The sequence below is a fragment of the Oncorhynchus keta genome, unplaced genomic scaffold, assembly GCF_023373465.1.
Source record: "Oncorhynchus keta strain PuntledgeMale-10-30-2019 unplaced genomic scaffold, Oket_V2 Un_contig_1254_pilon_pilon, whole genome shotgun sequence".
Lineage (NCBI taxonomy): Eukaryota > Metazoa > Chordata > Actinopteri > Salmoniformes > Salmonidae > Oncorhynchus > Oncorhynchus keta.
The window spans coordinates 125,490-150,988 of NW_026277910.1; the positions used below are offsets into that span (position 1 = coordinate 125,490).

Here is a 25,499-nt window from a genome sequence, read left to right on the forward strand (position 1 = left end):
CCATGCTTTACCACCTTTCACCATGAACCAAACTACCTCATGCTAGATGTACCACCTTTTCACCATGAACCAAACTACCTCATGCTAGATGTACCACCTTTTCACCATGAACCAAACTACCCCATGCTAGATGTACCACCTTTTCACCATGAACCAAACTACCCCATGCTAGATGTACCACCTTTTCACCTCGAACCAAACTACCCCATGCTAGATGTACCACCTTTTCACCATGAACCAAACTACCCCATGCTAGATGTACCACCTTTTCACCTCGAACCAAACTACCCCATGCTAGATGTACCACCTTTTCACCATGAACCAAACTACCCCATGCTGGATGTACCACCTTTTCACCATGAACCAAACTACCCCATGCTAGATATAACACCTGTTTCACCATGAACCAAACTACCCCATGCTAGATGTACCACCTTTTCACTATGAACCAAACTACCCCATGCTGGATGTGAACCAAACTACCCCTTTTCACTTTTCACTATGAACCAAACTACCCCATGCTGGATGTACCACCTTTCACCATGAACCAAACTACCCCATGCTAGATGTACCACCTTTTCACCATGAACCAAACTACCCCATGCTAGATGTACCACCTTTTCACTATGAACCAAACTACCCCATGCTGGATGTACCACCTTTTCACCATGAACCAAACTACCCCATGCTGGATGTACCACCTTTTCACCATGAACCAAACTACCCCATGCTAGATGTACCACCTTTTCACCATGAACCAAACTACCTCATGCTAGATGTACCACCTTTTCACCATGAACCAAACTACCCCATGCTGGATGTACCACCTTTTCACTATGAACCAAACTACCCCATGCTAGATGTACCACCTATTTCACCATGAACCAAACTACCCCATGCTAGATGTACCACCTATTTCACCATGAACCAAACTACCTCATGCTAGATGTACCACCTTTTCACCATGAACCAAACTACCCCATGCTGGATGTACCACCTTTTCACTATGAACCAAACTACCCCATGCTAGATGTACCACCTATTTCACCATGAACCAAACTACCTCATGCTAGATGTACCACCTATTTCACCATGAACCAAACTACCTCATGCTAGATGTACCACCTTTTCACCATGAACCAAAACCCCACTACCACCCATGAACCAAACTACCCCATGCTGGATGTACCACCTTTTTGAACCAAACACCCCATGCTAGATGTACCACCTTTTCACCATGAACCAAACTACCCCACTAGATGTACCCACTATGAACCAAACTACCCCAGATGTACCACCTTTTCACCATGAACCAAACTACCCCATGCTGGATGTACCACCTTTTCACTGAACCAAACTACCCCATGCTAGATGTACCACCTTTTCACCATGAACCAAACTACCTCATGCTAGATGTACCACCTTTTCACCATGAACCAAACTACCCCATGCTGGATGTACCACCTTTTCACTATGAACCAAACTACCCCATGCTAGATGTACCACCTATTTCACCATGAACCAAACTACCCCATGCTAGATGTACCACCTATTTCACCATGAACCAAACTACCTCATGCTAGATGTACCACCTTTTCACCATGAACCAAACTACCCCATGCTGGATGTACCACCTTTTCACTTGAACCAAACTACCCCATGCTAGATGTACCACCTATTTCACCATGAACCAAACTACCTCATGCTAGATGTACCACCTATTTCACCATGAACCAAACTACCTCATGCTAGATGTACCACCTTTTCACCATGAACCAAACTACCCCATGCTAGATGTACCACCTTTTCACCATGAACCAAACTACCCCATGCTAGATGTACCACCTTTTCACCATGAACCAAACTACCTCATGCTAGATGTACCACCTTTTCACCATGAACCAAACTACCTCATGCTAGATGTACCACCTTTTCACCATGAACCAAACTACCCCATGCTAGATGTACCACCTTTTCACCATGAACCAAACTACCCCATGCTAGATGTACCACCTTTTCACCTCGAACCAAACTACCCCATGCTAGATGTACCACCTTTTCACCATGAACCAAACTACCCCATGCTAGATGTACCACCTTTTCACCTCGAACCAAACTACCCCATGCTAGATGTACCACCTTTTCACCATGAACCAAACTACCCCATGCTGGATGTACCACCTTTCACCATGATGCTAGATATAACACCTGTTTCACCATGAACCAAACTACCCCATGCTAGATGTACCACCTTTTCACTATGAACCAAACTACCCCATGCTGGATGTACCAGCTTTTCACTATGAACAAACTACCCCATGCTAGATGTACCACCTTTCACTATGAACCAAACTACCCCATGCTGGATGTACCACCTTTTCACCATGAACCAAACTACCCCATGCTAGATGTACCACCTTTTCACCATGAACCAAACTACCCCATGCTAGATGTACCACCTTTCACTATGAACCAAACTACCCCATGCTGGATGTACCACCTTTTCACCATGAACCAAACTACCCCATGCTGGATGTACCACCTTTTCACCATGAACCAAACTACCCCATGCTAGATGTACCACCTTTTCACCATGAACCAAACTACCTCATGCTAGATGTACCACCTTTTCACCATGAACCAAACTACCCCATGCTGGATGTACCACCTTTTCACTATGAACCAAACTACCCCATACCACCTATTTCACCATGAACCAAACTACCCCATGCTAGATGTACCACCTATTTCACCATGAACCAAACTACCTCATGCTAGATGTACCACCTTTTCACCATGAACCAAACTACCCCATGCTGGATGTACCACCTTTTCACTATGAACCAAACTACCCCATGCTAGATGTACCACCTATTTCACCATGAACCAAACTACCTCATGCTAGATGTACCACCTATTTCACCATGAACCAAACTACCTCATGCTAGATGTACCACCTTTTCACCATGAACCAAACTACCCCATGCTAGATGTACCACCTTTTCACCATGAACCAAACTACCCCATGCTAGATGTACCACCTTTTCACCATGAACCAAACTACCTCATGCTAGATGTACCACCTTTTCACCATGAACCAAACTACCCCATGCTGGATGTACCACCTTTTCACTATGAACCAAACTACCCCATGCTAGATGTACCACCTATTTCACCATGAACCAAACTACCCCATGCTAGATGTACCACCTATTTCACCATGAACCAAACTACCTCATGCTAGATGTACCACCTTTTTCACCATGAACCAAACTACCCCATGCTGGATGTACCACCTTTTCACCATGAACCAAACTACCCCATGCTAGATGTACCACCTTTTCATCGAACCAAACTACCCCATGCTAGATGTACCACCTTTTCACCATGAACCAAACTACCCCATGCTAGATGTACCACCTTTTCACCTCGAACCAAACTACCCCATGCTAGATGTACCACCTTTTCACCATGAACCAAACTACCCCATGCTGGATGTACCACCTTTTCACCATGAACCAAACTACCCCATGCTAGATATAACACCTGTTTCACCATGAACCAAACTACCCCATGCTAGATGTACCACCTTTTCACTATGAACCAAACTACCCCATGCTGGATGTACCAGCTTTTCACTATGAACCAAACTACCCCATGCTAGATGTACCACCTTTTCACTATGAACCAAACTACCCCATGCTGGATGTACCACCTTTTCACCATGAACCAAACTACCCCATGCTAGATGTACCACATTTTCACCATGAACCAAACTACCCCATGCTAGATGTACCACCTTTTCACTATGAACCAAACTACCCCATGCTGGATGTACCACCTTTTCACCATGAACCAAACTACCCCATGCTGGATACCACCTTTTCACCATGAACCAAACTACCCCATGCTAGATGTACCACCTTTTCACCATGAACCAAACTACCTCATGCTAGATGTACCACCTTTTCACCATGAACCAAACTACCCCATGCTGGATGTACCACCTTTTCACTATGAACCAAACTACCCCATGCTAGATGTACCACCTATTTCACCATGAACCAAACTACCCCATGCTAGATGTACCACCTATTTCACCATGAACCAAACTACCTCATGCTAGATGTACCACCTTTTCACCATGAACCAAACTACCCCATGCTGGATGTACCACCTTTTCACTATGAACCAAACTACCCCATGCTAGATGTACCACCTATTTCACCATGAACCAAACTACCTCATGCTAGATGTACCACCATTTCACCATGAACCAAACTACCTCATGCTAGATGTACCACCTTTTCACCATGAACCAAACTACCCCATGCTAGATGTACCACCTTTTCACCATGAACCAAACTACCCCATGCTAGATGTACCACCTTTCACCATGAACCAAACTACCTCATGCTAGATGTACCACCTTTTCACCATGAACCAAACTACCCCATGCTGGATGTACCACCTTTTCACTATGAACCAAACTACCCCATGCTAGATGTACCACCTATTTCACCATGAACCAAACTACCCCATGCTAGATGTACCACCTATTTCACCATGAACCAAACTACCTCATGCTAGATGTACCACCTTTTCACCATGAACCAAACTACCCCATGCTGGATGTACCACCTTTTCACTATGAACCAAACTACCCCATGCTAGATGTACCACCTATTTCACCATGAACCAAACTACCTCATGCTAGATGTACCACCTTTTCACCATGAACCAAACTACCCCATGCTGGATGTACCACCTTTTCACCTCGAACCAAACTACCCCATGTTAGATGTACCACCTTTTCACCATGAACCAAACTACCCCATGCTAGATGTACCACCTATTTCACCATGAACCAAACTACCCCATGCTAGATGTACCACCTTTTCACCTCGAACCAAACTACCCCATGCTGGATGTACCACCTTTTCACCTCGAACCAAACTACCCCATGTTAGATGTACCACCTTTTCACATGTTATATACAGGGAGTACCAGGTAATAACATGGTTATATACAGGGAGTACCAGGTAATAACATGGTTATATACAGGGAGTACCAGGTAATCACATGGCTATATACAGGGAGTACCAGGTAATAACATGGTTATATTCAGGAAGTACCAGGTAATAACATGGTTATATACAGGGAGTACCAGGTAATAACATGGTTATATACAGGGAGTACCAGGTAATCACATGGCTATATACAGGGAGTACCAGGTAATAACATGGTTATATACAGGGAGTACCAGGTAATCACATGGCTATATACAGGGAGTACCAGGTAATAACATGGTTATATACAGGAAGTACCAGGTAATAACATGGTTATATACAGGGAGTACCAGGTAATGACATGGTTATATACAGGGAGTACCAGGTAATCACATGGCTATATACAGGAGTACCAGGTAATAACATGGTTATATACAGGGAGTACCAGGTAATAACATGGTTATATACAAGGAGTACCAGGTAATAACATGGTTATATACAGGGAGTACCAGGTAATAACATGGTTATATACAGGGAGTACCAGGTAATAACATGGTTATATACAGGGAGTACCAGGTAATAACATGGTTATATACAGGGAGTACCAGGTAATAACATGGTTATATACAGAGAGAACCAGTACTGAGTGGAGGTGCAGGGGTACCAGGTAATAACATGGTTATATACAGGGAGTACCAGGTAATAACATGGCTATATACAGGGAGTACCAGGCAATGACATGGTTATATACAGGGAGTACCAGTACTGAGTGGAGGTGCAGGGGTGCCAGGTAATAACATGGTTATATACAGGGAGTACCAGGTAATAACATGGCTATATACAAGGAGTACCAGGTAATAACATGGTTATATACAGGGAGTACCAGGTAATAACATGGTTATATACAGGGAGTACCAGGTAATAACATGGCTATATACAGGGAGTACCAGGTAATAACATGGTTATATACAGGGAGTACCAGGTAATAACATGGTTATATACAGGGAGTACCAGGTAATAACATGGTTATATACAAGAAGTACCAGGTAATAACATGGTTATATACAGGGAGTACCAGGTAATAACATGGTTATATACAGGGAGTACCAGGTAATAACATGGCTATATACAGGGAGTACCAGGTAATAACATGGTTATATACAGGGAGTACCAGGTAATAACATGGCTATATACAGGGAGTACCAGGTAATAACATGGTTATATACAAGAAGTACCAGGTAATAACATGGTTATATACAGGGAGTACCAGGTAATTACATGGCTCTATACAGGGAGTACCAAGTAATAACATAGTTATATACAGGGAGTACCAGGTAATAACATGGTTATATACAGGGAGTACCAGGTAATAACATGGCTATATACAGGGAGTACCAGGTAATTACATGGCTCTATACAGGGAGTACCAAGTAATAACATAGTTATATACAGGGAGTACCAGGTAATAACATGGTTATATACAGGGAGTACCAGGTAATAACATGGCTATATACAGGGAGTACCAGGTAATAACATGGCTATATACAGGGAGTACCAGGTAATAACATGGTTATATACAGGGAGTACCAGGTAATAACATGGTTATATACAGGGAGTACCAGGTAATAACATGGTTATATACAGGGAGTACCAGGTAATCACATGGCTATATACAGGGAGTACCAGGTAATAACATGGTTATATTCAGGAAGTACCAGGTAATAACATGGTTATATACAGGGAGTACCAGGTAATAACATGGTTATATACAGGGAGTACCAGGTAATCACATGGTTATATACAGGGAGTACCAGGTAATCACATGGCTATATACAGGGAGTACCAGGTAATAACATGGTTATATACAGGGAGTACCAGGTAATCACATGGCTATATACAGGGAGTACCAGGTAATAACATGGTTATATACAGGAAGTACCAGGTAATAACATGGTTATATACAGGGAGTACCAGGTAATGACATGGTTATATACAGGGAGTACCAGGTAATCACATGGCTATATACAGGGAGTACCAGGTAATAACATGGTTATATACAGGGAGTACCAGGTAATAACATGGTTATATACAAGGAGTACCAGGTAATAACATGGTTATATACAGGGAGTACCAGGTAATAACATGGTTATATACAGGGAGTACCAGGTAATAACATGGTTATATACAGGGAGTACCAGGTAATAACATGGTTATATACAGGGAGTACCAGGTAATAACATGGTTATATACAGAGAGAACCAGTACTGAGTGGAGGTGCAGGGGTACCAGGTAATAACATGGTTATATACAGGGAGTACCAGGTAATAACATGGCTATATACAGGGAGTACCAGGCAATGACATGGTTATATACAGGGAGTACCAGTACTGAGTGGAGGTGCAGGGGTGCCAGGTAATAACATGGTTATATACAGGGAGTACCAGGTAATAACATGGCTATATACAAGGAGTACCAGGTAATAACATGGTTATATACAGGGAGTACCAGGTAATAACATGGTTATATACAGGGAGTACCAGGTAATAACATGGCTATATACAGGGAGTACCAGGTAATAACATGGTTATATACAGGGAGTACCAGGTAATAACATGGTTATATACAGGGAGTACCAGGTAATAACATGGTTATATACAAGAAGTACCAGGTAATAACATGGTTATATACAGGGAGTACCAGGTAATAACATGGTTATATACAGGGAGTACCAGGTAATAACATGGCTATATACAGGGAGTACCAGGTAATAACATGGTTATATACAGGGAGTACCAGGTAATAACATGGTTATATACAGGGAGTACCAGGTAATAACATGGTTATATACAAGAAGTACCAGGTAATAACATGGTTATATACAGGGAGTACCAGGTAATAACATGGCTATATACAGGGAGTACCAGGTAATAACATGGCTCTATACAGGGAGTACCAGGTAATAACATGGCTATATACAGGGAGTACCAAGTAATAACATGACTATATACAGGGAGTACCAGGTAATAACATGGTTATATACAGGGAGTACCAGGTAATAACATGGTTATATACAGGGAGTACCAGGTAATAACATGGCTATATACGAGGAGTACCAGGTAATAACATGGTTATATACAGGGAGTACCAGGTAATAACATGGTTATATACCAGAAGTACCAGGTAATAACATGGCTATATACAGGGAGTACCAGGTAATAACATGGTTATATACAGGGAGTACCAGGTAATAACATGGTTATATACAGAGAGAACCAGTACTGAGTGGAGGTGCAGGGGTACCAGGTAATTGTAGGTAGTCCAGGTAGCCATTTGATGAGTTGTTTAGCATGCTTAAGGCTTGGGGTAGAAGATGTTCAGTCTTAAGGCCTGGAAGTAGAAGATGTTCAGTCTTAAGGCATGGGAGTAGAAGATGTTCAGTCTTAAGGCTTGGGGTAGAAGATGTTCAGTCTTAAGGCCTGGGAGTAGAAGATGTTCTGTCTTAAGGCCTTTAGAGTAGAAGATGTTCTGTCTTAAGGCCTGGAAGTAGAAGATGTTCATTCTTAATAATAATAATAATAATATATGCCATTTAGCAGACGCTTTTATCCAAAGCGACTTACAGTCATGTGTGCATACATTCTACGTATGGGTGGTCCCGGGAATCGAACCCACTACCCTGGCGTTACAAGCACCATGCTCTACCAACTGAGCTACAGAAGGACCACAAGGCTTAAGGCTTGGGAGTAGAAGATGTTCAGTCTTAAGGCTTGGGGTAGAAGATGTTCAGTCTTAAGGCTTGGGGTAGAAGATGTTCAGTCTTAAGGCTTGGGAGTAGAAGATGTTCAGTCTTAAGGCTTGGGGTAGAAGATGTTCAGTCTTAAGGCCTCTAGGAGAAGAAGATGTTCAGTCTGAGGCCTGGGAGTAGAAAATGTTCAGTCTGAGGCCTGGGAGTAGAAGATGTTCAGTCTGAGGCCTGGGAGTAGAAGATGTTCAGTCTTAAGGCTTGGGGTAGAAGATGTTCAGTCTTAAGGCTTGGGGTAGAAGACGTTCAGTCTTAAGGCCTGGGAGTAGAAGATGTTCAGTCTTACGGCCTCTAGGAGAAGAAGATGTTCAGTCTTAAGGCTTGGGGTAGAAGATGTTCAGTCTTAAGGCCTGGAAGTAGAAGATGTTCAGTCTTAAGGCTTGGGGTAGAAGATGTTCAGTCTTAAGGCTTGGGGGTAGAAGATGTTCAGTCTTTAGGCTTGGGGTAGAAGATGTTCAGTCTTTAGGCTTGGGGTAGAAGATGTTCAGTCTTTAGGCTTGGGGTAGAGGATGTTCAGTCTTTAGGTTTGGGGTAGAAGATGTTCAGTCTTAAGTCCTGGGAGTAGAAAATGTTCAGGTTCCTGTTGGCTCTAGACTTGGTGCATCGGTACCACTTGCCATGCGGAAGCAGAGAGAACAGTGTATGACTTGGTTGGCTATTGTCTTTTACCATTTTTAGGTCCTTCCTCTGACACCGCCTGGTATAGAGGTCCTGGATGGCAGGGAGTTCAGCCCAGGTGATGTACTGGGCCTTATGCACTATCCTCTGTAGCCCGTTACGGTCAGATGCCAGGCAGTTTCCGTACCAAGCGGTGATGCAGCCATTCAAAACGCTCTCGATGGTGCAGCTGTAGGACTTTTAGAGGATCTGAGGACCCATGCCAAATCTTTTCAGTCTCCTGAGGGGGAAGAGGCATTGCCGTAGCTCTTCACGTAGCTCTTCACAACTGTATGAGAATGTGTTGAGCATGTTTAGCACTTAGTGATGTAGACACCGAGGAACATGAAGATCTTGACCTGCTCCAATATGTAGATGTGGGTGTGCTCGACCCTCTGTTTCCTGTTGTCCACGATCAGCTCCATTGTTTTGCTGACGATGAGGGAGAGGTTGTTGTCCTGCACCACACTGACAATCTCCCTCCCTGTTTTTCCTGTTGGAGTTGTGGGAATGTTGGAGGCATGTCCTCCCCTCACCTCTCTGCGCCAACTTGGCTGATTTATATATTTCCTCCCTTTCAGCGTTCAGAATAATACTGTGTGTTCTCTGCTCTGAGAGACACTGTAACCAGACAGACTGACACAATGGGCTGTGAGAGAAGGCTGTTCCTGACTGCTGCTCTGCTGGCTGTCTTTTTATGCAGTAAGTTTATTATTCTACAATACTGGCTTTTCTCAATTAGAAATCATTACCTACACTGCTTGCTTTCAGGTGTTTATTGGCATTTCCAAAGCCAAACAAACAAAATCTGTCTGCAAACTCTTTTGAATTCATTTGAATGAATTGGTCGCCTATGAATTACCATTATACTTTTTAGATGAACCCTTAGTCCCATTTCTGTTTTAATGTTCTATGGACAGAATAGCCTGCTCCTAAAACGCTATCAGATCAGATATCTATGCACCTGTCGACATGTTTAGATCCACATTTATGATTCTCTATCTGCGGCGTATGTTCAGGTGATGCTATCACCGGTGGACGAGAGGCGGAGGCCCACTCCCGTCCGTACATGGCCTCACTGCAGGTCGCCGAAGGCGGCAGGATGAAACATGAGTGCGGAGGGTTTCTGGTGGCCGATCAGTGGGTGATGAGCGCCGCACACTGCTTTCTCTCTGGGTGAGTTCTCCTGTAGTGTAGGTTCTCATGTTTCTACCGTAGCGGTATTATAGGAACATGCTTTCTCTCTGGGTGAGTTCTCCTGTAGTGTAGGTTCTCATGTTTCTACCGTAGCGGTATTATAGGAACATGCTTTCTCTCTGGGTGAGTTCTCCTGTAGTGTAGGTTCTCATGTTTCTACCGTAGCGGTATTATAGGAACATGCTTTCTCTCTGGGTGAGTTCTCCTGTAGTGTAGGTTCTCATGTTTCTACCGTAGCGGTATTATAGGAACATGCTTTCTCTCTGGGTGAGTTCTCCTGTAGTGTAGGTTCTCATGTTTCTACCGTAGCGGTATTATAGGAACATGCTTTCTCTCTGGGTGAGTTCTCCTGTAGTGTAGGTTCTCATGTTTCTACCGTAGTGGTATTATAGGAACATGCTTTCTCTCTGGGTGAGTTCTCCTGTAGTGTAGGTTCTCATGTTTCTACTGTAGCGGTATTATAGGAACATGCTTTCTCTCTGGGTGAGTTCTCCTGTAGTGTAGGTTCTCATGTTTCTACCGTAGCGGTATTATAGGAACATGCTTTCTCTCTGGGTGAGTTCTCCTGTAGTGTAGGTTCTCATGTTTCTACCGTAGCGGTATTATAGGAACATGCTTTCTCTCTGGGTGAGTTCTCCTGTAGTGTAGGTTCTCATGTTTCTACCGTAGCGGTATTATAGGAACATGCTTTCTCTCTGGGTGAGTTCTCCTGTAGTGTAGGTTCTCATGTTTCTACCGTAGCGGTATTATAGGAACATGCTTTCTCTCTGGGTGAGTTCTCCTGTAGTGTAGGTTCTCATGTTTCTACCGTAGCGGTATTATAGGAACATGCTTTCTCTCTGGGTGAGTTCTCCTGTAGTGTAGGTTCTCATGTTTCTACCGTAGCGGTATTATAGGAACATGCTTTCTCTCTGGGTGAGTTCTCCTGTAGTGTAGGTTCTCATGTTTCTACCGTAGCGGTATTATAGGAACATGCTTTCTCTCTGGGTGAGTTCTCCTGTAGTGTAGGTTCTCATGTTTCTACCGTAGCGGTATTATAGGAACATGCTTTCTCTCTGGGTGAGTTCTCCTGTAGTGTAGGTTCTCATGTTTCTACCGTAGCGGTATTATAGGAACATGCTTTCTCTCTGGGTGAGTTCTCCTGTAGTGTAGGTTCTCATGTTTCTACCGTAGCGGTATTATAGGAACATGCTTTCTCTCTGGGTGAGTTCTCCTGTAGTGTAGGTTCTCATGTTTCTACCGTAGCGGTATTATAGGAACATGCTTTCTCTCTGGGTGAGTTCTCCTGTAGTGTAGGTTCTCATGTTTCTACCGTAGCGGTATTATAGGAACATGCTTTCTCTCTGGGTGAGTTCTCCTGTAGTGTAGGTTCTCATGTTTCTACCGTAGCGGTATTATAGGAACATGCTTTCTCTCTGGGTGAGTTCTCCTGTAGTGTAGGTTCTCATGTTTCTACCGTAGCGGTATTATAGGAACATGCTTTCTCTCTGGGTGAGTTCTCCTGTAGTGTAGGTTCTCATGTTTCTACCGTAGCGGTATTATAGGAACATGCTTTCTCTCTGGGTGAGTTCTCCTGTAGTGTAGGTTCTCATGTTTCTACCGTAGCGGTATTATAGGAACATGCTTTCTCTCTGGGTGAGTTCTCCTGTAGTGTAGGTTCTCATGTTTCTACCGTAGTGGTATTATAGGAACATGCTTTCTCTCTGGGTGAGTTCTCCTGTAGTGTAGGTTCTCATGTTTCGGTATTATAGGAACATGCTTTCTCTCTGGGTGAGTTCTCCTGTAGTGTAGGTTCTCATGTTTCTACCGTAGCGGTATTATAGGAACATGCTTTCTCTCTGGGTGAGTTCTCCTGTAGTGTAGGTTCTCATGTTTCTACCGTAGTGGTATTATAGGAACATGCTTTCTCTCTGGGTGAGTTCTCCTGTAGTGTAGGTTCTCATGTTTCTACCGTAGCTGTATTATAGGAACATGCTTTCTCTCTGGGTGAGTTCTCCTGTAGTGTAGGTTCTCATGTTTCTACCGTAGCGGTATTATAGGAACATGCTTTCTCTCTGGGTGAGTTCTCCTGTAGTGTAGGTTCTCATGTTTCTACCGTAGCTGTATTATAGGAACATGCTTTCTCTCTGGGTGAGTTCTCCTGTAGTGTAGGTTCTCATGTTTCTACCGTAGCGGTATTATAGGAACATTTTACAGTAGTACGAGTTCACTGTATATGCACAATTACAGGAAATGGACAATTGGAAAGTAAAATGATGCTCAGATTGTTCCATCAAACTGATGTATAAATTATATTAACTACATTTTGTGAAGATGATGAAGATGATGATGATGATGATGATGATGATGATGATGATGATGATGATGATGATGATGATGAAATGATTCACTGCTCAGAGCATCATGTGTTGTCGTCATCGTCATTATGTTGTTGTAACTGATCTTTGTTTGTGCTGTTTGTTTTGATTGACAGGTCAGAAGGGAGGAAGGTGGTCCTAGGAGCTCACTCTCTGAGCGAACCGGAGGATTCTAAACAAACCTTTGACATTGTTCAAGTGTTCAGTCACCCTGATTTCAGCATCTCTAACTATGATAATGACATTGCTTTGGTCAAGGTAAGTCACACACCAGTCTTGTCTCTCTCTCTCTCTCCTCTGTGTCAGTCCCCTTTAACTGCCAGGTCAATTCAATCCAAGTTCAACAGTTTATGTATATGGTTTGAAGACACCCTTATGGTTTGCCTCCATTTTGGCATCCTATTACGGTCATTGTGCACTACCTTTGACCACTTTGACTCCTTTTTTGGTCAGAAGTAGTGCACTATGTAGGAAGTAGGGTGCCAGTTGGGACATACTCTACACATTCTCTTGCCTCTGAGCAAGAAATCTACTCTGTGATTGGCAGCTGGACCGGCCAATCATTGCCAGTGATGCAGTAAAGTCCCTGAAGTTCCAGAAGGACGATGGGGCTGACCCCGCCACGGAACAGGAGGTCAACACGGCGGGGTGGGGGTCACTGAACAACCTGGGGTCACGTCCTGACAAGCTACAGGAACTGGTCATCGCTGTGATGAACCGTGTTCGATGCGGCCGCAGTGACTACTATGGCAGGAAGTTCACCAAAAACATGCTGTGTGCGGCCAGCAAACAGAGTGACACCTGTGATGTAAGTCTACCACAAAATAATCTGTAAAATAATGTAGACTATAAAAAATAAGTCCACCAGATCTTCAATATTGTCTACATCCTCCATTTGAATTAATATGTCTACATGTTCATTCACTTTTACACGTCTACATCTGCCATTTATATTCATATGTCAAATCAAATCAAATGTACTTATATAGCCCTTCTTACATTAGCTGATATATCAAAGTGCTCTACAGAAACCCAGCCTAAAACCCCAAACAGGAAGCAATGCAGGCCAAAACCTAGGAAGAAACCTAGAGAGGAACCAGGCTCTGAGGGGTGGCCAGTCCTCTTATGGCTACGCGGGGTGGAGATTATAAACCTAGAGAGGAACCAGGCTCTGAGGGTGGCCAGTCCTCTTCTGGCTACGCGGGGTGGAGATTATAAACCTAGAGAGGAACCAGGCTCTGAGTGGTGGCCAGTCCTCTTATGGCTACGCGGGGTGGAGATTATAAACCTAGAGAGGAACCAGGCTCTGAGGGTGGCCAGTCCTCTTCTGGCTACGCGGGGTGGAGATTATAAACCTAGAGAGGAACCAGGCTCTGAGGGTGGCCAGTCCTCTTATGGCTACGCGGGGTGGAGATTATAAACCTAGAGAGGAACCAGGCTCTGAGGGTGGCCAGTCCTCTTACGGCTACGCGGGGTGGAGATTATAAACCTAGAGAGGAACCAGGCTCTGAGGGGTGGCCAGTCCTCTTATGGCTACGCGGGGTGGAGATTATAAACCTAGAGAGGAACCAGGCTCTGAGGGTGGCCAGTCCTCTTATGGCTACGCGGGGTGGAGATTATAAACCTAGAGAGGAACCAGGCTCTGAGGGGTGGCCAGTCCTCTTATGGCTACGCGGGTGGAGATTATAAACCTAGAGAGGAACCAGGCTCTGAGGGGTGGCCAGTCCTCTTATGGCTACGCGGGGTGGAGATTATAAACCTAGAGAGGAACCAGGCTCTGAGGGGTGGCCAGTCCTCTTATGGCTACGCGGGTGGAGATTATAAACCTAGAGAGGAACCAGGCTCTGAGGGTGGCCAGTCCCTTATGGCTACGCGGGGTGGAGATTATAAACCTAGAGAGGAACCAGGCTCTGAGGGGTGGCCAGTCCTCTTATGGCTACGCGGGGTGGAGATTATAAACCTAGAGAGGAACCAGGCTCTGGGGGTGGCCAGTCCTCTTATGGCTACGCGGGGTGGAGATTATAAACCTAGAGAGGAACCAGGCTCTGAGGGGTGGCCAGTCCTCTTATGGCTACGCGGGGTGGAGATTATAAACCTAGAGAGGAACCAGGCTCTGAGGGTGGCCAGTCCTCTTCTGGCTACGCGGGGTGGAGATTATAAACCTAGAGAGGAACCAGGCTCTGAGGGTGGCCAGTCCTCTTCTGGCTACGCCGGGTGGAGATTATAAACCTAGAGAGGAACCAGGCTCTGAGGGGTGGCCAGTCCTCTTATGGCTACGCCGGGTGGAGATTATAAACCTAGAGAGGAACCAGGCTCTGAGGGGTGGCCAGTCCTCTTATGGCTACGCGGGGTGGAGATTATAAACCTAGAGAGGAACCAGGCTCTGAGGGTGGCCAGTCCTCTTATGGCTACGCGGGGTGGAGATTATAAACCTAGAGAGGAACCAGGCTCTGGGGGTGGCCAGTCCTCTTATGGCTACGCGGGGTGGAGATTATAAACCTAGAGAGGAACCAGGCTCTGAGGGTGGCCAGTCCTCTTATGGCTACGCGGGGTGGAGATTATAAATCTAGAGAGGAACCAGGCTCTGAGGGTGGCCAGTCCTCTTATGGCTACGCGGGGTGGAGATTATAAACCTAGAGAGGAACCAGGCTCTGAGGGTGGCCAGTCCTCTTATGGCTACGCGGGGTGGAGATTATAAACCTAGAGAGGAACCAGGCTCTGAGGGGTGGCCAGTCCTCTTCTGGCTGTGCCTGGTGGAGATTATAACAGAACATGGCCAAGATGTTCAACTGTTCATAAATGACCATCATGGTCAAATAATAATAATCACAGTGAATAGTTCAGGGTTCCATACGCGCAGGCAGAACAGCTGAAACTGGAGCAGCAGCACGGCCAGGTGAACTGGGGACAACAAGGAGTCATCATGCCAGGTAGTCCTGAGTCATGGTCCAAGGGCTCAGGTCCCCAGAGAGAGAGAGAGAGAGAGAGAGGGAGAGATACTTAAATTCAAACGGGACACTGGAGAAATACTCCAGGTATAACAGACTGACCCAAGCCCCCCGACACATAAACTACTGCAGGGTGAATACCGGAGACTGAGACAGGATGTCGATATGTGAACTTCACAATAATATGTCTAAATCTACCATTTACTTGAATGTGTCTACATCTATTTACATTAATATGTCTATATCTATTTATATTAATATGTCTACATCTATTTACATTAATATGTCTACATCTATTTACATTAATATGTCTATATCTATTTATATTAATGTGTCTACATCTATTTATATTAATATGTCTACATGTTCATTCACTTTTACACGTCTACATCTGCCATTTATATTCATATGTCAAATCAAATCAAATGTACTTATATAGCCCTTCTTACATTAGCTGATATATCAAAGTGCTCTACAGAAACCCAGCCTAAAACCCCAAACAGGAAGCAATGCAGGCCAAAACCTAGGAAGAAACCTAGAGAGGAACCAGGCTCTGAGGGGTGGCCAGTCCTCTTATGGCTACGCGGGGTGGAGATTATAAACCTAGAGAGGAACCAGGCTCTGAGGGGTGGCCAGTCCTCTTCTGGCTACGCGGGGTGGAGATTATAAACCTAGAGAGGAACCAGGCTCTGAGGGGTGGCCAGTCCTCTTATGGCTACGCGGGGTGGAGATTATAAACCTAGAGAGGAACCAGGCTCTGAGGGGTGGCCAGTCCTCTTACGGCTACGCGGGGTGGAGATTATAAACCTAGAGAGGAACCAGGCTCTGAGGGGTGGCCAGTCCTCTTATGGCTACGCGGGGTGGAGATTATAAACCTAGAGAGGAACCAGGCTCTGAGGGGTGGCCAGTCCTCTTCTGGCTACGCGGGGTGGAGATTATAAACCTAGAGAGGAACCAGGCTCTGAGGGGTGGCCAGTCCTCTTATGGCTACGCGGGGTGGAGATTATAAACCTAGAGAGGAACCAGGCTCTGAGGGGTGGCCAGTCCTCTTACGGCTACGCGGGGTGGAGATTATAAACCTAGAGAGGAACCAGGCTCTGAGGGGTGGCCAGTCCTCTTATGGCTACGCGGGGTGGAGATTATAAACCTAGAGAGGAACCAGGCTCTGAGGGGTGGCCAGTCCTCTTATGGCTACGCGGGGTGGAGATTATAAACCTAGAGAGGAACCAGGCTCTGAGGGGTGGCCAGTCCTCTTATGGCTACGCGGGTGGAGATTATAAACCTAGAGAGGAACCAGGCTCTGAGGGGTGGCCAGTCCTCTTATGGCTACGCGGGGTGGAGATTATAAACCTAGAGAGGAACCAGGCTCTGAGGGGTGGCCAGTCCTCTTATGGCTACGCGGGTGGAGATTATAAACCTAGAGAGGAACCAGGCTCTGAGGGGTGGCCAGTCCTCTTATGGCTACGCGGGGTGGAGATTATAAACCTAGAGAGGAACCAGGCTCTGAGGGGTGGCCAGTCCTCTTATGGCTACGCGGGGTGGAGATTATAAACCTAGAGAGGAACCAGGCTCTGGGGGGTGGCCAGTCCTCTTATGGCTACGCGGGGTGGAGATTATAAACCTAGAGAGGAACCAGGCTCTGAGGGGTGGCCAGTCCTCTTATGGCTACGCGGGGTGGAGATTATAAACCTAGAGAGGAACCAGGCTCTGAGGGGTGGCCAGTCCTCTTCTGGCTACGCGGGGTGGAGATTATAAACCTAGAGAGGAACCAGGCTCTGAGGGGTGGCCAGTCCTCTTCTGGCTACGCCGGGTGGAGATTATAAACCTAGAGAGGAACCAGGCTCTGAGGGGTGGCCAGTCCTCTTATGGCTACGCCGGGTGGAGATTATAAACCTAGAGAGGAACCAGGCTCTGAGGGGTGGCCAGTCCTCTTATGGCTACGCGGGGTGGAGATTATAAACCTAGAGAGGAACCAGGCTCTGAGGGGTGGCCAGTCCTCTTATGGCTACGCGGGGTGGAGATTATAAACCTAGAGAGGAACCAGGCTCTGGGGGGTGGCCAGTCCTCTTATGGCTACGCGGGGTGGAGATTATAAACCTAGAGAGGAACCAGGCTCTGAGGGGTGGCCAGTCCTCTTATGGCTACGCGGGGTGGAGATTATAAATCTAGAGAGGAACCAGGCTCTGAGGGGTGGCCAGTCCTCTTATGGCTACGCGGGGTGGAGATTATAAACCTAGAGAGGAACCAGGCTCTGAGGGGTGGCCAGTCCTCTTATGGCTACGCGGGGTGGAGATTATAAACCTAGAGAGGAACCAGGCTCTGAGGGGTGGCCAGTCCTCTTCTGGCTGTGCCTGGTGGAGATTATAACAGAACATGGCCAAGATGTTCAACTGTTCATAAATGACCATCATGGTCAAATAATAATAATCACAGTGAATAGTTCAGGGTTCCATACGCGCAGGCAGAACAGCTGAAACTGGAGCAGCAGCACGGCCAGGTGAACTGGGGACAACAAGGAGTCATCATGCCAGGTAGTCCTGAGTCATGGTCCAAGGGCTCAGGTCCCCAGAGAGAGAGAGAGAGAGAGAGAGAGGGAGAGATACTTAAATTCAAACGGGACACTGGAGAAATACTCCAGGTATAACAGACTGACCCAAGACCCCCGACACATAAACTACTGCAGGGTGAATACCGGAGACTGAGACAGGATGTCTACATGTGAACTTCACAATAATATGTCTAAATCTACCATTTACTTGAATGTGTCTACATCTATTTACATTAATATGTCTATATCTATTTATATTAATATGTCTACATCTATTTACATTAATATGTCTACATCTATTTACATTAATATGTCTATATCTATTTATATTAATGTGTCTACATCTATTTACATTAATATGTCTACTTCTATTTACATTAATATGTCTAATTCTATTTACATTAATATGTCTCCACCTTCTATTTACATTAACATGTCTACATCTATTTATATTAATATGTCTACATCTCTTTACATTAATATGTCTACATCTATTTATATTAATATGTCTACATCTATTTATATTAATATGTCTACTTCTATTTACATTAATATGTCTAATTCTATTTACATTAATATGTCTACATCTATTTACATTAATATGTCTATATCTATTTATATTAATATGTCTACATCTATTTATATTAATATGTCTACATCTATTTATATTAATATGTCTAATTCTATTTACATTAATATGTCTACATCTATTTACATTAATATGTCTATATCTATTTATATTAATATGTCTACATCTATTTACATTAATATGTCTACATCTATTTATATTAATATGTCTACATCTATTTATATTAATATGTCTACATCATCTATTTACATTAATATGTCTACATATTCTATTTACATTAATATGTCTACATCTATTTACATTAATATGTCCACATCTTCTATTTACATTAATATGTCTACATCTTCGCAATTACATTAATGAGTGTAAATCTTCCATTTAAATTAAATTGAATAAATCTTCCATTTACATTAATATGTCTAGATCTTCCATGTAAATTAATTTGAATAAGTCTTCCATTTAAATTAGAATAATTACTCCATTTACATAATATGTCTAGATCTCCCATTTAAATTAATTTAAATAAATCAAACATTTACATAATATGTCTAGATCTCCCATTTAAATAATTTGAATAAATCCTCCAATTATATTAATATGTCTACATCCTCCATTTAAATAAATATGTCTAAATCTTCCATTGATAAATTCCTGATGATGTATAGATAGACAGAAATAACCAATATCCCTCAACATTTTCTACTTTCATTTATAATTGGCTCATTCATTCCCCCTCCTCTCCCCTGTAACTATTTCTCAGGTCAATGCTGAAAATGAGAATGTGTTCTAAGTGGACGAAAGTCGGCAAATATGGGTTCAATTAAATATATATGTAATGACAGAAATAACCTTTAGATGTCTATTAAATGTGTGTGTGTGTGTGTGTGTGTGTGTGTGTGTGTGTGTGTGTGTGTGTGTGTGTGTGTGTGTGTGTGTGTGTGTGTGTGTGTGTGTGTGTGTGTGTGTGTGATCCCGCAGGGTGATTCTGGAGGTCCTCTCCTGTATAATGGTGTAGCAGTTGGGATCACTTCAAATGGAGGAAAGAAGTGTGGATCCAGCAAGAAGCCTGGTTTATACACAACCATCTCCCACTACAGCCAGTGGATAGACAAGACCATGACTCAATAGAAGCCTGGTTTATACACAACCATCTCCCACTACAGCCAGTGGATAGACAAGACCATGACTCAATAGAAGCCTGGTTTATACATCCCCATCTCCCACTACAGCCAGTGGATAGACAAGACCATGACTCAATAGAAGCCTGGTTTATACACCCCCATCTCCCACTACAGCCAGTGGATAGACAAGACCATGACTCAATAGAAGCCTGGTTTATACACAACCATCTCCCACTACAGCCAGTGGATAGACAAGACCATGACTCAATAGAAGCCTGGTTTATACACAACCATCTCCCACTACAGCCAGTGGATAGACAAGACCATGACTCAATAGAAGCCTGGTTTATACACAACCATCTCCCACTACAGCCAGTGGATAGACAAGACCACGACTCAATAGAAGCCTGGTTTATACACAACCATCTCCCACTACAGCCAGTGGATAGACAAGACCACGACTCAATAGAAGCCTGGTTTATACACAACCATCTCCCACTACAGCCAGTGGATAGACAAGACCATGACTCAATAGAAGCCTGGTTTATACACCCCCATCTCCCACTACAGCCAGTGGATAGACAAGACCAATAGAAGAATGTTGTGTCCCAAATATATTCCATATGTAGTGCACTAATTTTGACAAGGCCTCATAGGACCATGGCTTAGTAACATAGTAAAACAATATTAATTATATTATACCACTTTATGAAACATATAATCATTCCTTATGTAAAAATCACCCAAATAAACCATATGCATGAATCAATGAAGTCATTGTAGTTTTGGGTAAATGTTTCAATCTTACATGTTTTGGGCAAATATACTGTGAAAAGTTCAAACATTTTGTGACATGTGTAAGCAGAATTAAAACCATGCATACATTATGTTTTTGTTTAGTTTTTTTATTTCACCTTTATTTAACCAGGTAGGCTAGTTCAAATCAAATCAAATCAAATCCATTTTTATTTGTCACATACACATGGTTAGCAGATGTTAGTGCGAGTGTAGCGAAATGCTTGTGCTTCTAGTTCCGACAATGCAGTAATAACCAACAAGCAATCTAGCTAACAATTCCAAAACTACTACCTTATAGACACAAGTGTAAGGGGATAAAGAATATGTACATAAAGATATATGAATGAGTGATGGTACAGAGCGGCATAGGCAAGATACAGTAGATGGTATTGAGTGCAGTATATACATATGAGATGAGTATGTAAACAAAGTGGCATAGTTAAAGTGGCTAGTGATACATGTATTACATAAGGATACAGTAGATGGTATTGAGTACAGTATATACATATGAGATGAGTATGTAAACAAAGTGGCATAGTTAAAGTGGCTAGTGATACATGTATTAAAACCTCTTGATGTTACCCATCCCGGATCCGGGGTCGTGACTACGGCTCAAGCTCATTACCATAACGCAAAATGCAAAGAAATATTCTTAGAAATATTTAACCTCCACACCTTAACAAGTCCAATAGCTCAAATGAAAGATAAACACCTTGTTCATCTACCCAGCAAGTCAGATTTCTAAAATGTTTTACGGCGAAAACATAGCACATATTTATATTAGATCACCACCGAAACAAAAGACAAGAGGCAGCCATTTTGTCCCAGAAAATATCAAATTTAAAAGTAGGATTAAAAAATAAATAATTCACTAACCTTTTGAAAATCTTCATCAGATGACAGTAATATGACATGTTACACAGTACATTTCTGTTTTTTTCAATAATATGACATTTATATCCATAAATCTCTGTTTACAATGACGACATTTCAAAAAATGCTACTCAAATGTCCGGAGAAATGATGATAGCTCCGACAGATAACGTCAGATAACAAGCAATAAACATGACTAAATATACATGTTCTACATATAGTTACAAAGATACACTTCTTCTTAATGCAACCGCTGTGTTACATTTATTTTTAACGTTACAGAATTCGTTCACTAGGCTATACTGAGACGGCGCTCAGATATTGGCAGTATGTCTCCTCTACGTTTGGAGTCCACAGAAACCGAAAATAACCACATAAATATTCCCTTACCTTTGATGTTCTTCGATCAGAAGACGTAGAAGGAGTCATACTTACCCAATACATCGTTTGGTTTCAAGTTGTGTGTCTCTGTATTAGCATATGCTAACAGCTTCAGCTGAAATGCACCCAAAATGACTTCTGGTCCCGCACTCTTGCGCATCAAAACAAAATTACATATTATATGTCAACTAAACTGGTCAAACTAAGTGCAGAATCGAGCTTTATGATGTTTTTAACACGTAAAACAATGATCAGCGCGAACAAACAAACTGACATCAATTGGTGTTTCTTGGAAAAGAAAGCGCCCCAAATCGGCCGCGCGCAATAGAGTGCATGTATTTTCGAGTGACCCGAACGTTTTTGCCCGCCAAAGGATGAGGGCGCACGAGATTCTCACAATGAATGTGCCATTTGAAAGCAGACATCGTGCTGAACATATACAAACTGTTCCCAGATCGCGAGCTGCTTGGGAAGGGTGGAGGCGATGACGTCAAAGTTGGCCCAACTTTGCCAAGAGAGAGTTTGGGAGAATGGCTGCCCTGAGAGTTCTGCTTTACATACAGACATAATTTCAACAGTTTTAGAAACTTTAGAGTGTTTTCCATTCAATAATAATTATTATATGCATATATTAGCAATTTTGGGAAAACAATATTTTCAGTTTACTATGGGCACGCACTTCCTCCAAAGGGGGCAGTATTCAGCCCTATCTCCAAGAGGTTATTAAATAAGGATACAGTAGATGATATAGAGTACAGTATTTACAGATACATATGAGATTAATAATGCAGGGTATGTAAACATTATATTAGGTAGCATTGTTTAAAGTGGCTAGTGATATATTTTACATCATTTCCCATCAATTCCCATTATTAAAGTGGCTGGAGTTGAGTCAGTGTGTTTGCAGCAGCCACTCAATGTTAGTGGTGGCTGTTTAACAGTCTGATGGCCTTGAGATAGAAGCTGTTTTTCAGTCTCTCAGTCCCAGCTTTGATGCACCTGTACTGACCTCGCCTTCTGGATGATAGCGGGGTGAACAGGCAGTGGCTCGGGTGGTTGCTGTCCTTGATGATCTTTATGGCCTTCCTGTGACATCGGGTGGTGTAGGTGTCCTGGAGGGCAGGTAGTTTGCCCCCGGTGATGCGTTGTGCAGAACTCACTACCCTCTGGAGAGCCTTACGGTTGTGGGCGGAGCAGTTGCCGTACCAGGCAGTGATACAGCCCGACAGGATGCTCTCGATTGTGCATCTGTAGAAGTTTGGGAGTGCTTTTGGTGGCAAGCCGAATTTCTTCAGCCTCCTGAGGTTGAAGAGGCGCTGCTGCGCCTTCTTCACAATGCTGTCTGTGTGGGTGGACCAATTCAGTTTGTCTGTGATGTGTACGCCGAGGAACTTAAAACTTACTACCCTCTCCACTACTGTTCCATCGATGTGGATAGGGGGGTGTTCCCTCTGCTGTTTCCTGAAGTCCACAATCATCTCCTTAGTTTTGTTGACGTTGAGTGTGAGGTTATTTTCCTGACACCACACTCCGAGGGCCCTCACCTCCTCCCTGTAGGCCATCTCGTCGTTGTTGGTAATCAAGCCTACCACTGTTGTGTCGTCCGCAAACTTGATGATTGAGTTGGAGACGTGCGTGGCCACGCAGTCGTGGGTGAACAGGGAGTACAGGAGAGGGCTCAGAACGCACCCTTGTGGGGCCCCAGTGTTGAGGATCAGCGGGGTGGAGATGTTGTTGCCTACCCTCACCACCTGGGGGTGGCCCGTCAGGAAGTCCAGTACCCAGTTGCACAGGGCGGGGTCGAGACCCAGGGTCTCGAGCTTGATGACGAGCTTGGAGGGCACTATGGTGTTAAAAGCCGAGCTGTAGTCGATGAACAGCATTCTCACATAGGTATTCCTCTTGTCCAGATGGGTTAGGGCAGTGTGCAGTGTGGTTGAGATTGCATCGTCTGTGGACCTATTTGGGCGGTAAGCAAATTGGAGTGGGTCTAGGGTGTCAGGTAGGGTGGAGGTGATATGGTCCTTGACTAGTCTCTCAAAGCACTTCATGATGACGGAAGTGAGTGCTACGGGGCGGTAGCCGTAAAAATAAAGGTAAAATAAAAAAAACAACGAGAACGTACAAGTTTTACGAGGGTATGTTTGTCAGCATGAGTGAAGGATGCTTTGATGCGAAATAGGAAGCCAATTCTAGTCAATTCAATTCTAATTCAGTCTCCTCCTCTCCTGTCTTCTAGTCTCCTCCATCACTCTCCTCCTCACCTTTATTCTAGTCTCCTCCATCACTCTCCTCCTCTCCTGTCTTCTAGTCTCCTCCATCACTCTCCTCCTCACCTTTATTCTAGTCACCTCCATCAGTCTCCTCCTCTATTCTAGTCTCCTCCATCACTCTCCTCCTCACCTTTATTCTAGTCTCCTCCATCAGTCTCCCCCACTCTTCTAGTCTCCTCCATCAGTCTCCTCCTCTCTTCTAGTCTCCTCCATCAGTCTCCTCCTCTCTTCTAGTCTCCTCCACCAGGCTCCTCCTCTCCTTTATTCTAGTCTCCTAAATCAGTCTCCTCCACTCTTCTAGTCTCCTCCATCAGGCTCCTCCTCTCTTCTAGTCTCCTCCATCAGTCTCCTCCTCTCTTCTAGTCTCCTCCATCAGTCTCCTCCTCACCTGTCTTCTAGTCTCCTCCATCAGTCTCCTCCTCACCTGTCTTCTAGTCTCCTCCATCACTCTCCTCCTCACCTTTATTCTAGTCTCCTGCATCAGTCTCCTCTCCTTTATTCTAGTCTCGTACATCACTCTCCTCCTCTCCTGTCTTCTAGTCTCCTCCATCAGGCTCCTCCTCTCCTCCATTCTGGTCTCCTAAATCAGTCTCCTCCTCTCCTTTATTCTAGCCTCCTCCATCAGTCTCCTCCTCTCCTTTATTCTAGTCTCCTCCATCAGTCTCCTCTCCTTTATTCTAGTCTCCTACATCAGACTCCTCCTCTCCTTTATTCTAGTCTCCTAAATCAGTATCCTCCTCTCCTGTCTTCTAGTCTCCTCCATCAGGCTCCTCCTCTCCTCTCTTCTAGTCTCCTCTATCAGGCTCCTGCTCTCCTGTCTGCTAGTCACCTTCATCAGTCTCCTCCTCTCCCCTCTTCTAGTCTCCTCCATCAGTCTCCTCCTCTCCTGTCTTCTAGTCTCCTCCATCACTCTCCTCCTCACCTTTATTCTGGTCTCCTTCATCAG

General features: G+C 44.1%; 1 protein-coding gene and 3 long non-coding RNA genes across 30 annotated transcripts in view; 3 read left to right on the forward strand and 1 right to left on the reverse strand.

Annotated features, from left to right (window-relative positions):
• The window catches only part of LOC127917973 (complement factor D-like), a 35,446-nt gene extending 14,331 nt beyond the window's left edge, over positions 1-21,115 (forward strand). The window contains exons 1-6 of one of the 3 annotated variants that reach the window (XR_008098149.1): positions 10,025-10,170; positions 10,488-10,644; positions 13,139-13,280; positions 13,570-13,830; positions 20,086-20,305; positions 20,438-20,620. Coding sequence is in view for 2 of the 3 variants with exons in the window: in XM_052501129.1 (XP_052357089.1) it covers positions 10,113-10,170; positions 10,488-10,644; positions 13,139-13,280; positions 13,570-13,830; positions 20,086-20,235 (768 nt within the window). In the remaining variant the exon portion in view is untranslated. Of the gene's footprint in view, positions 1-10,024; positions 10,171-10,487; positions 10,645-13,138; positions 13,281-13,569; positions 13,831-20,085 lie in introns of those variants that run through there. The other 2 variants (XM_052501130.1, XM_052501129.1) reach the window with 2 other exon arrangements.
• On the forward strand, positions 10,651-12,941 carry LOC127917975 (uncharacterized). 7 transcript variants are annotated; one of them, XR_008098154.1, is made up of 4 exons: positions 10,651-11,025; positions 11,170-12,393; positions 12,457-12,528; positions 12,673-12,941. It is a non-coding gene; the product is annotated as an uncharacterized LOC127917975 (long non-coding RNA). The 7 variants fall into 7 exon arrangements; XR_008098152.1 differs by having other exon boundaries at positions 11,170-12,321; positions 12,601-12,941; XR_008098150.1 differs by having other exon boundaries at positions 11,170-12,321.
• On the forward strand, positions 14,073-18,960 carry LOC127917979 (uncharacterized). Its single transcript, XR_008098184.1, has 4 exons — positions 14,073-14,199; positions 14,334-14,401; positions 15,208-15,411; positions 15,679-18,960. It is a non-coding gene; the product is annotated as an uncharacterized LOC127917979 (long non-coding RNA).
• Positions 14,088-18,316, reverse strand: LOC127917977 (uncharacterized). 19 transcript variants are annotated; one of them, XR_008098181.1, is made up of 8 exons: positions 18,068-18,174; positions 17,864-17,999; positions 17,592-17,727; positions 17,253-17,320; positions 16,846-16,981; positions 16,506-16,641; positions 14,915-14,982; positions 14,704-14,848 (listed from the first exon to the last, which is right to left on the reverse strand). It is a non-coding gene; the product is annotated as an uncharacterized LOC127917977 (long non-coding RNA). The 19 variants fall into 19 exon arrangements; XR_008098178.1 differs by lacking the exon at positions 14,915-14,982 and adding an exon at positions 15,050-15,117; XR_008098179.1 differs by lacking the exon at positions 14,915-14,982 and adding an exon at positions 15,320-15,387.
• Positions 21,116-25,499: the final 4,384 nt, after the last annotated feature.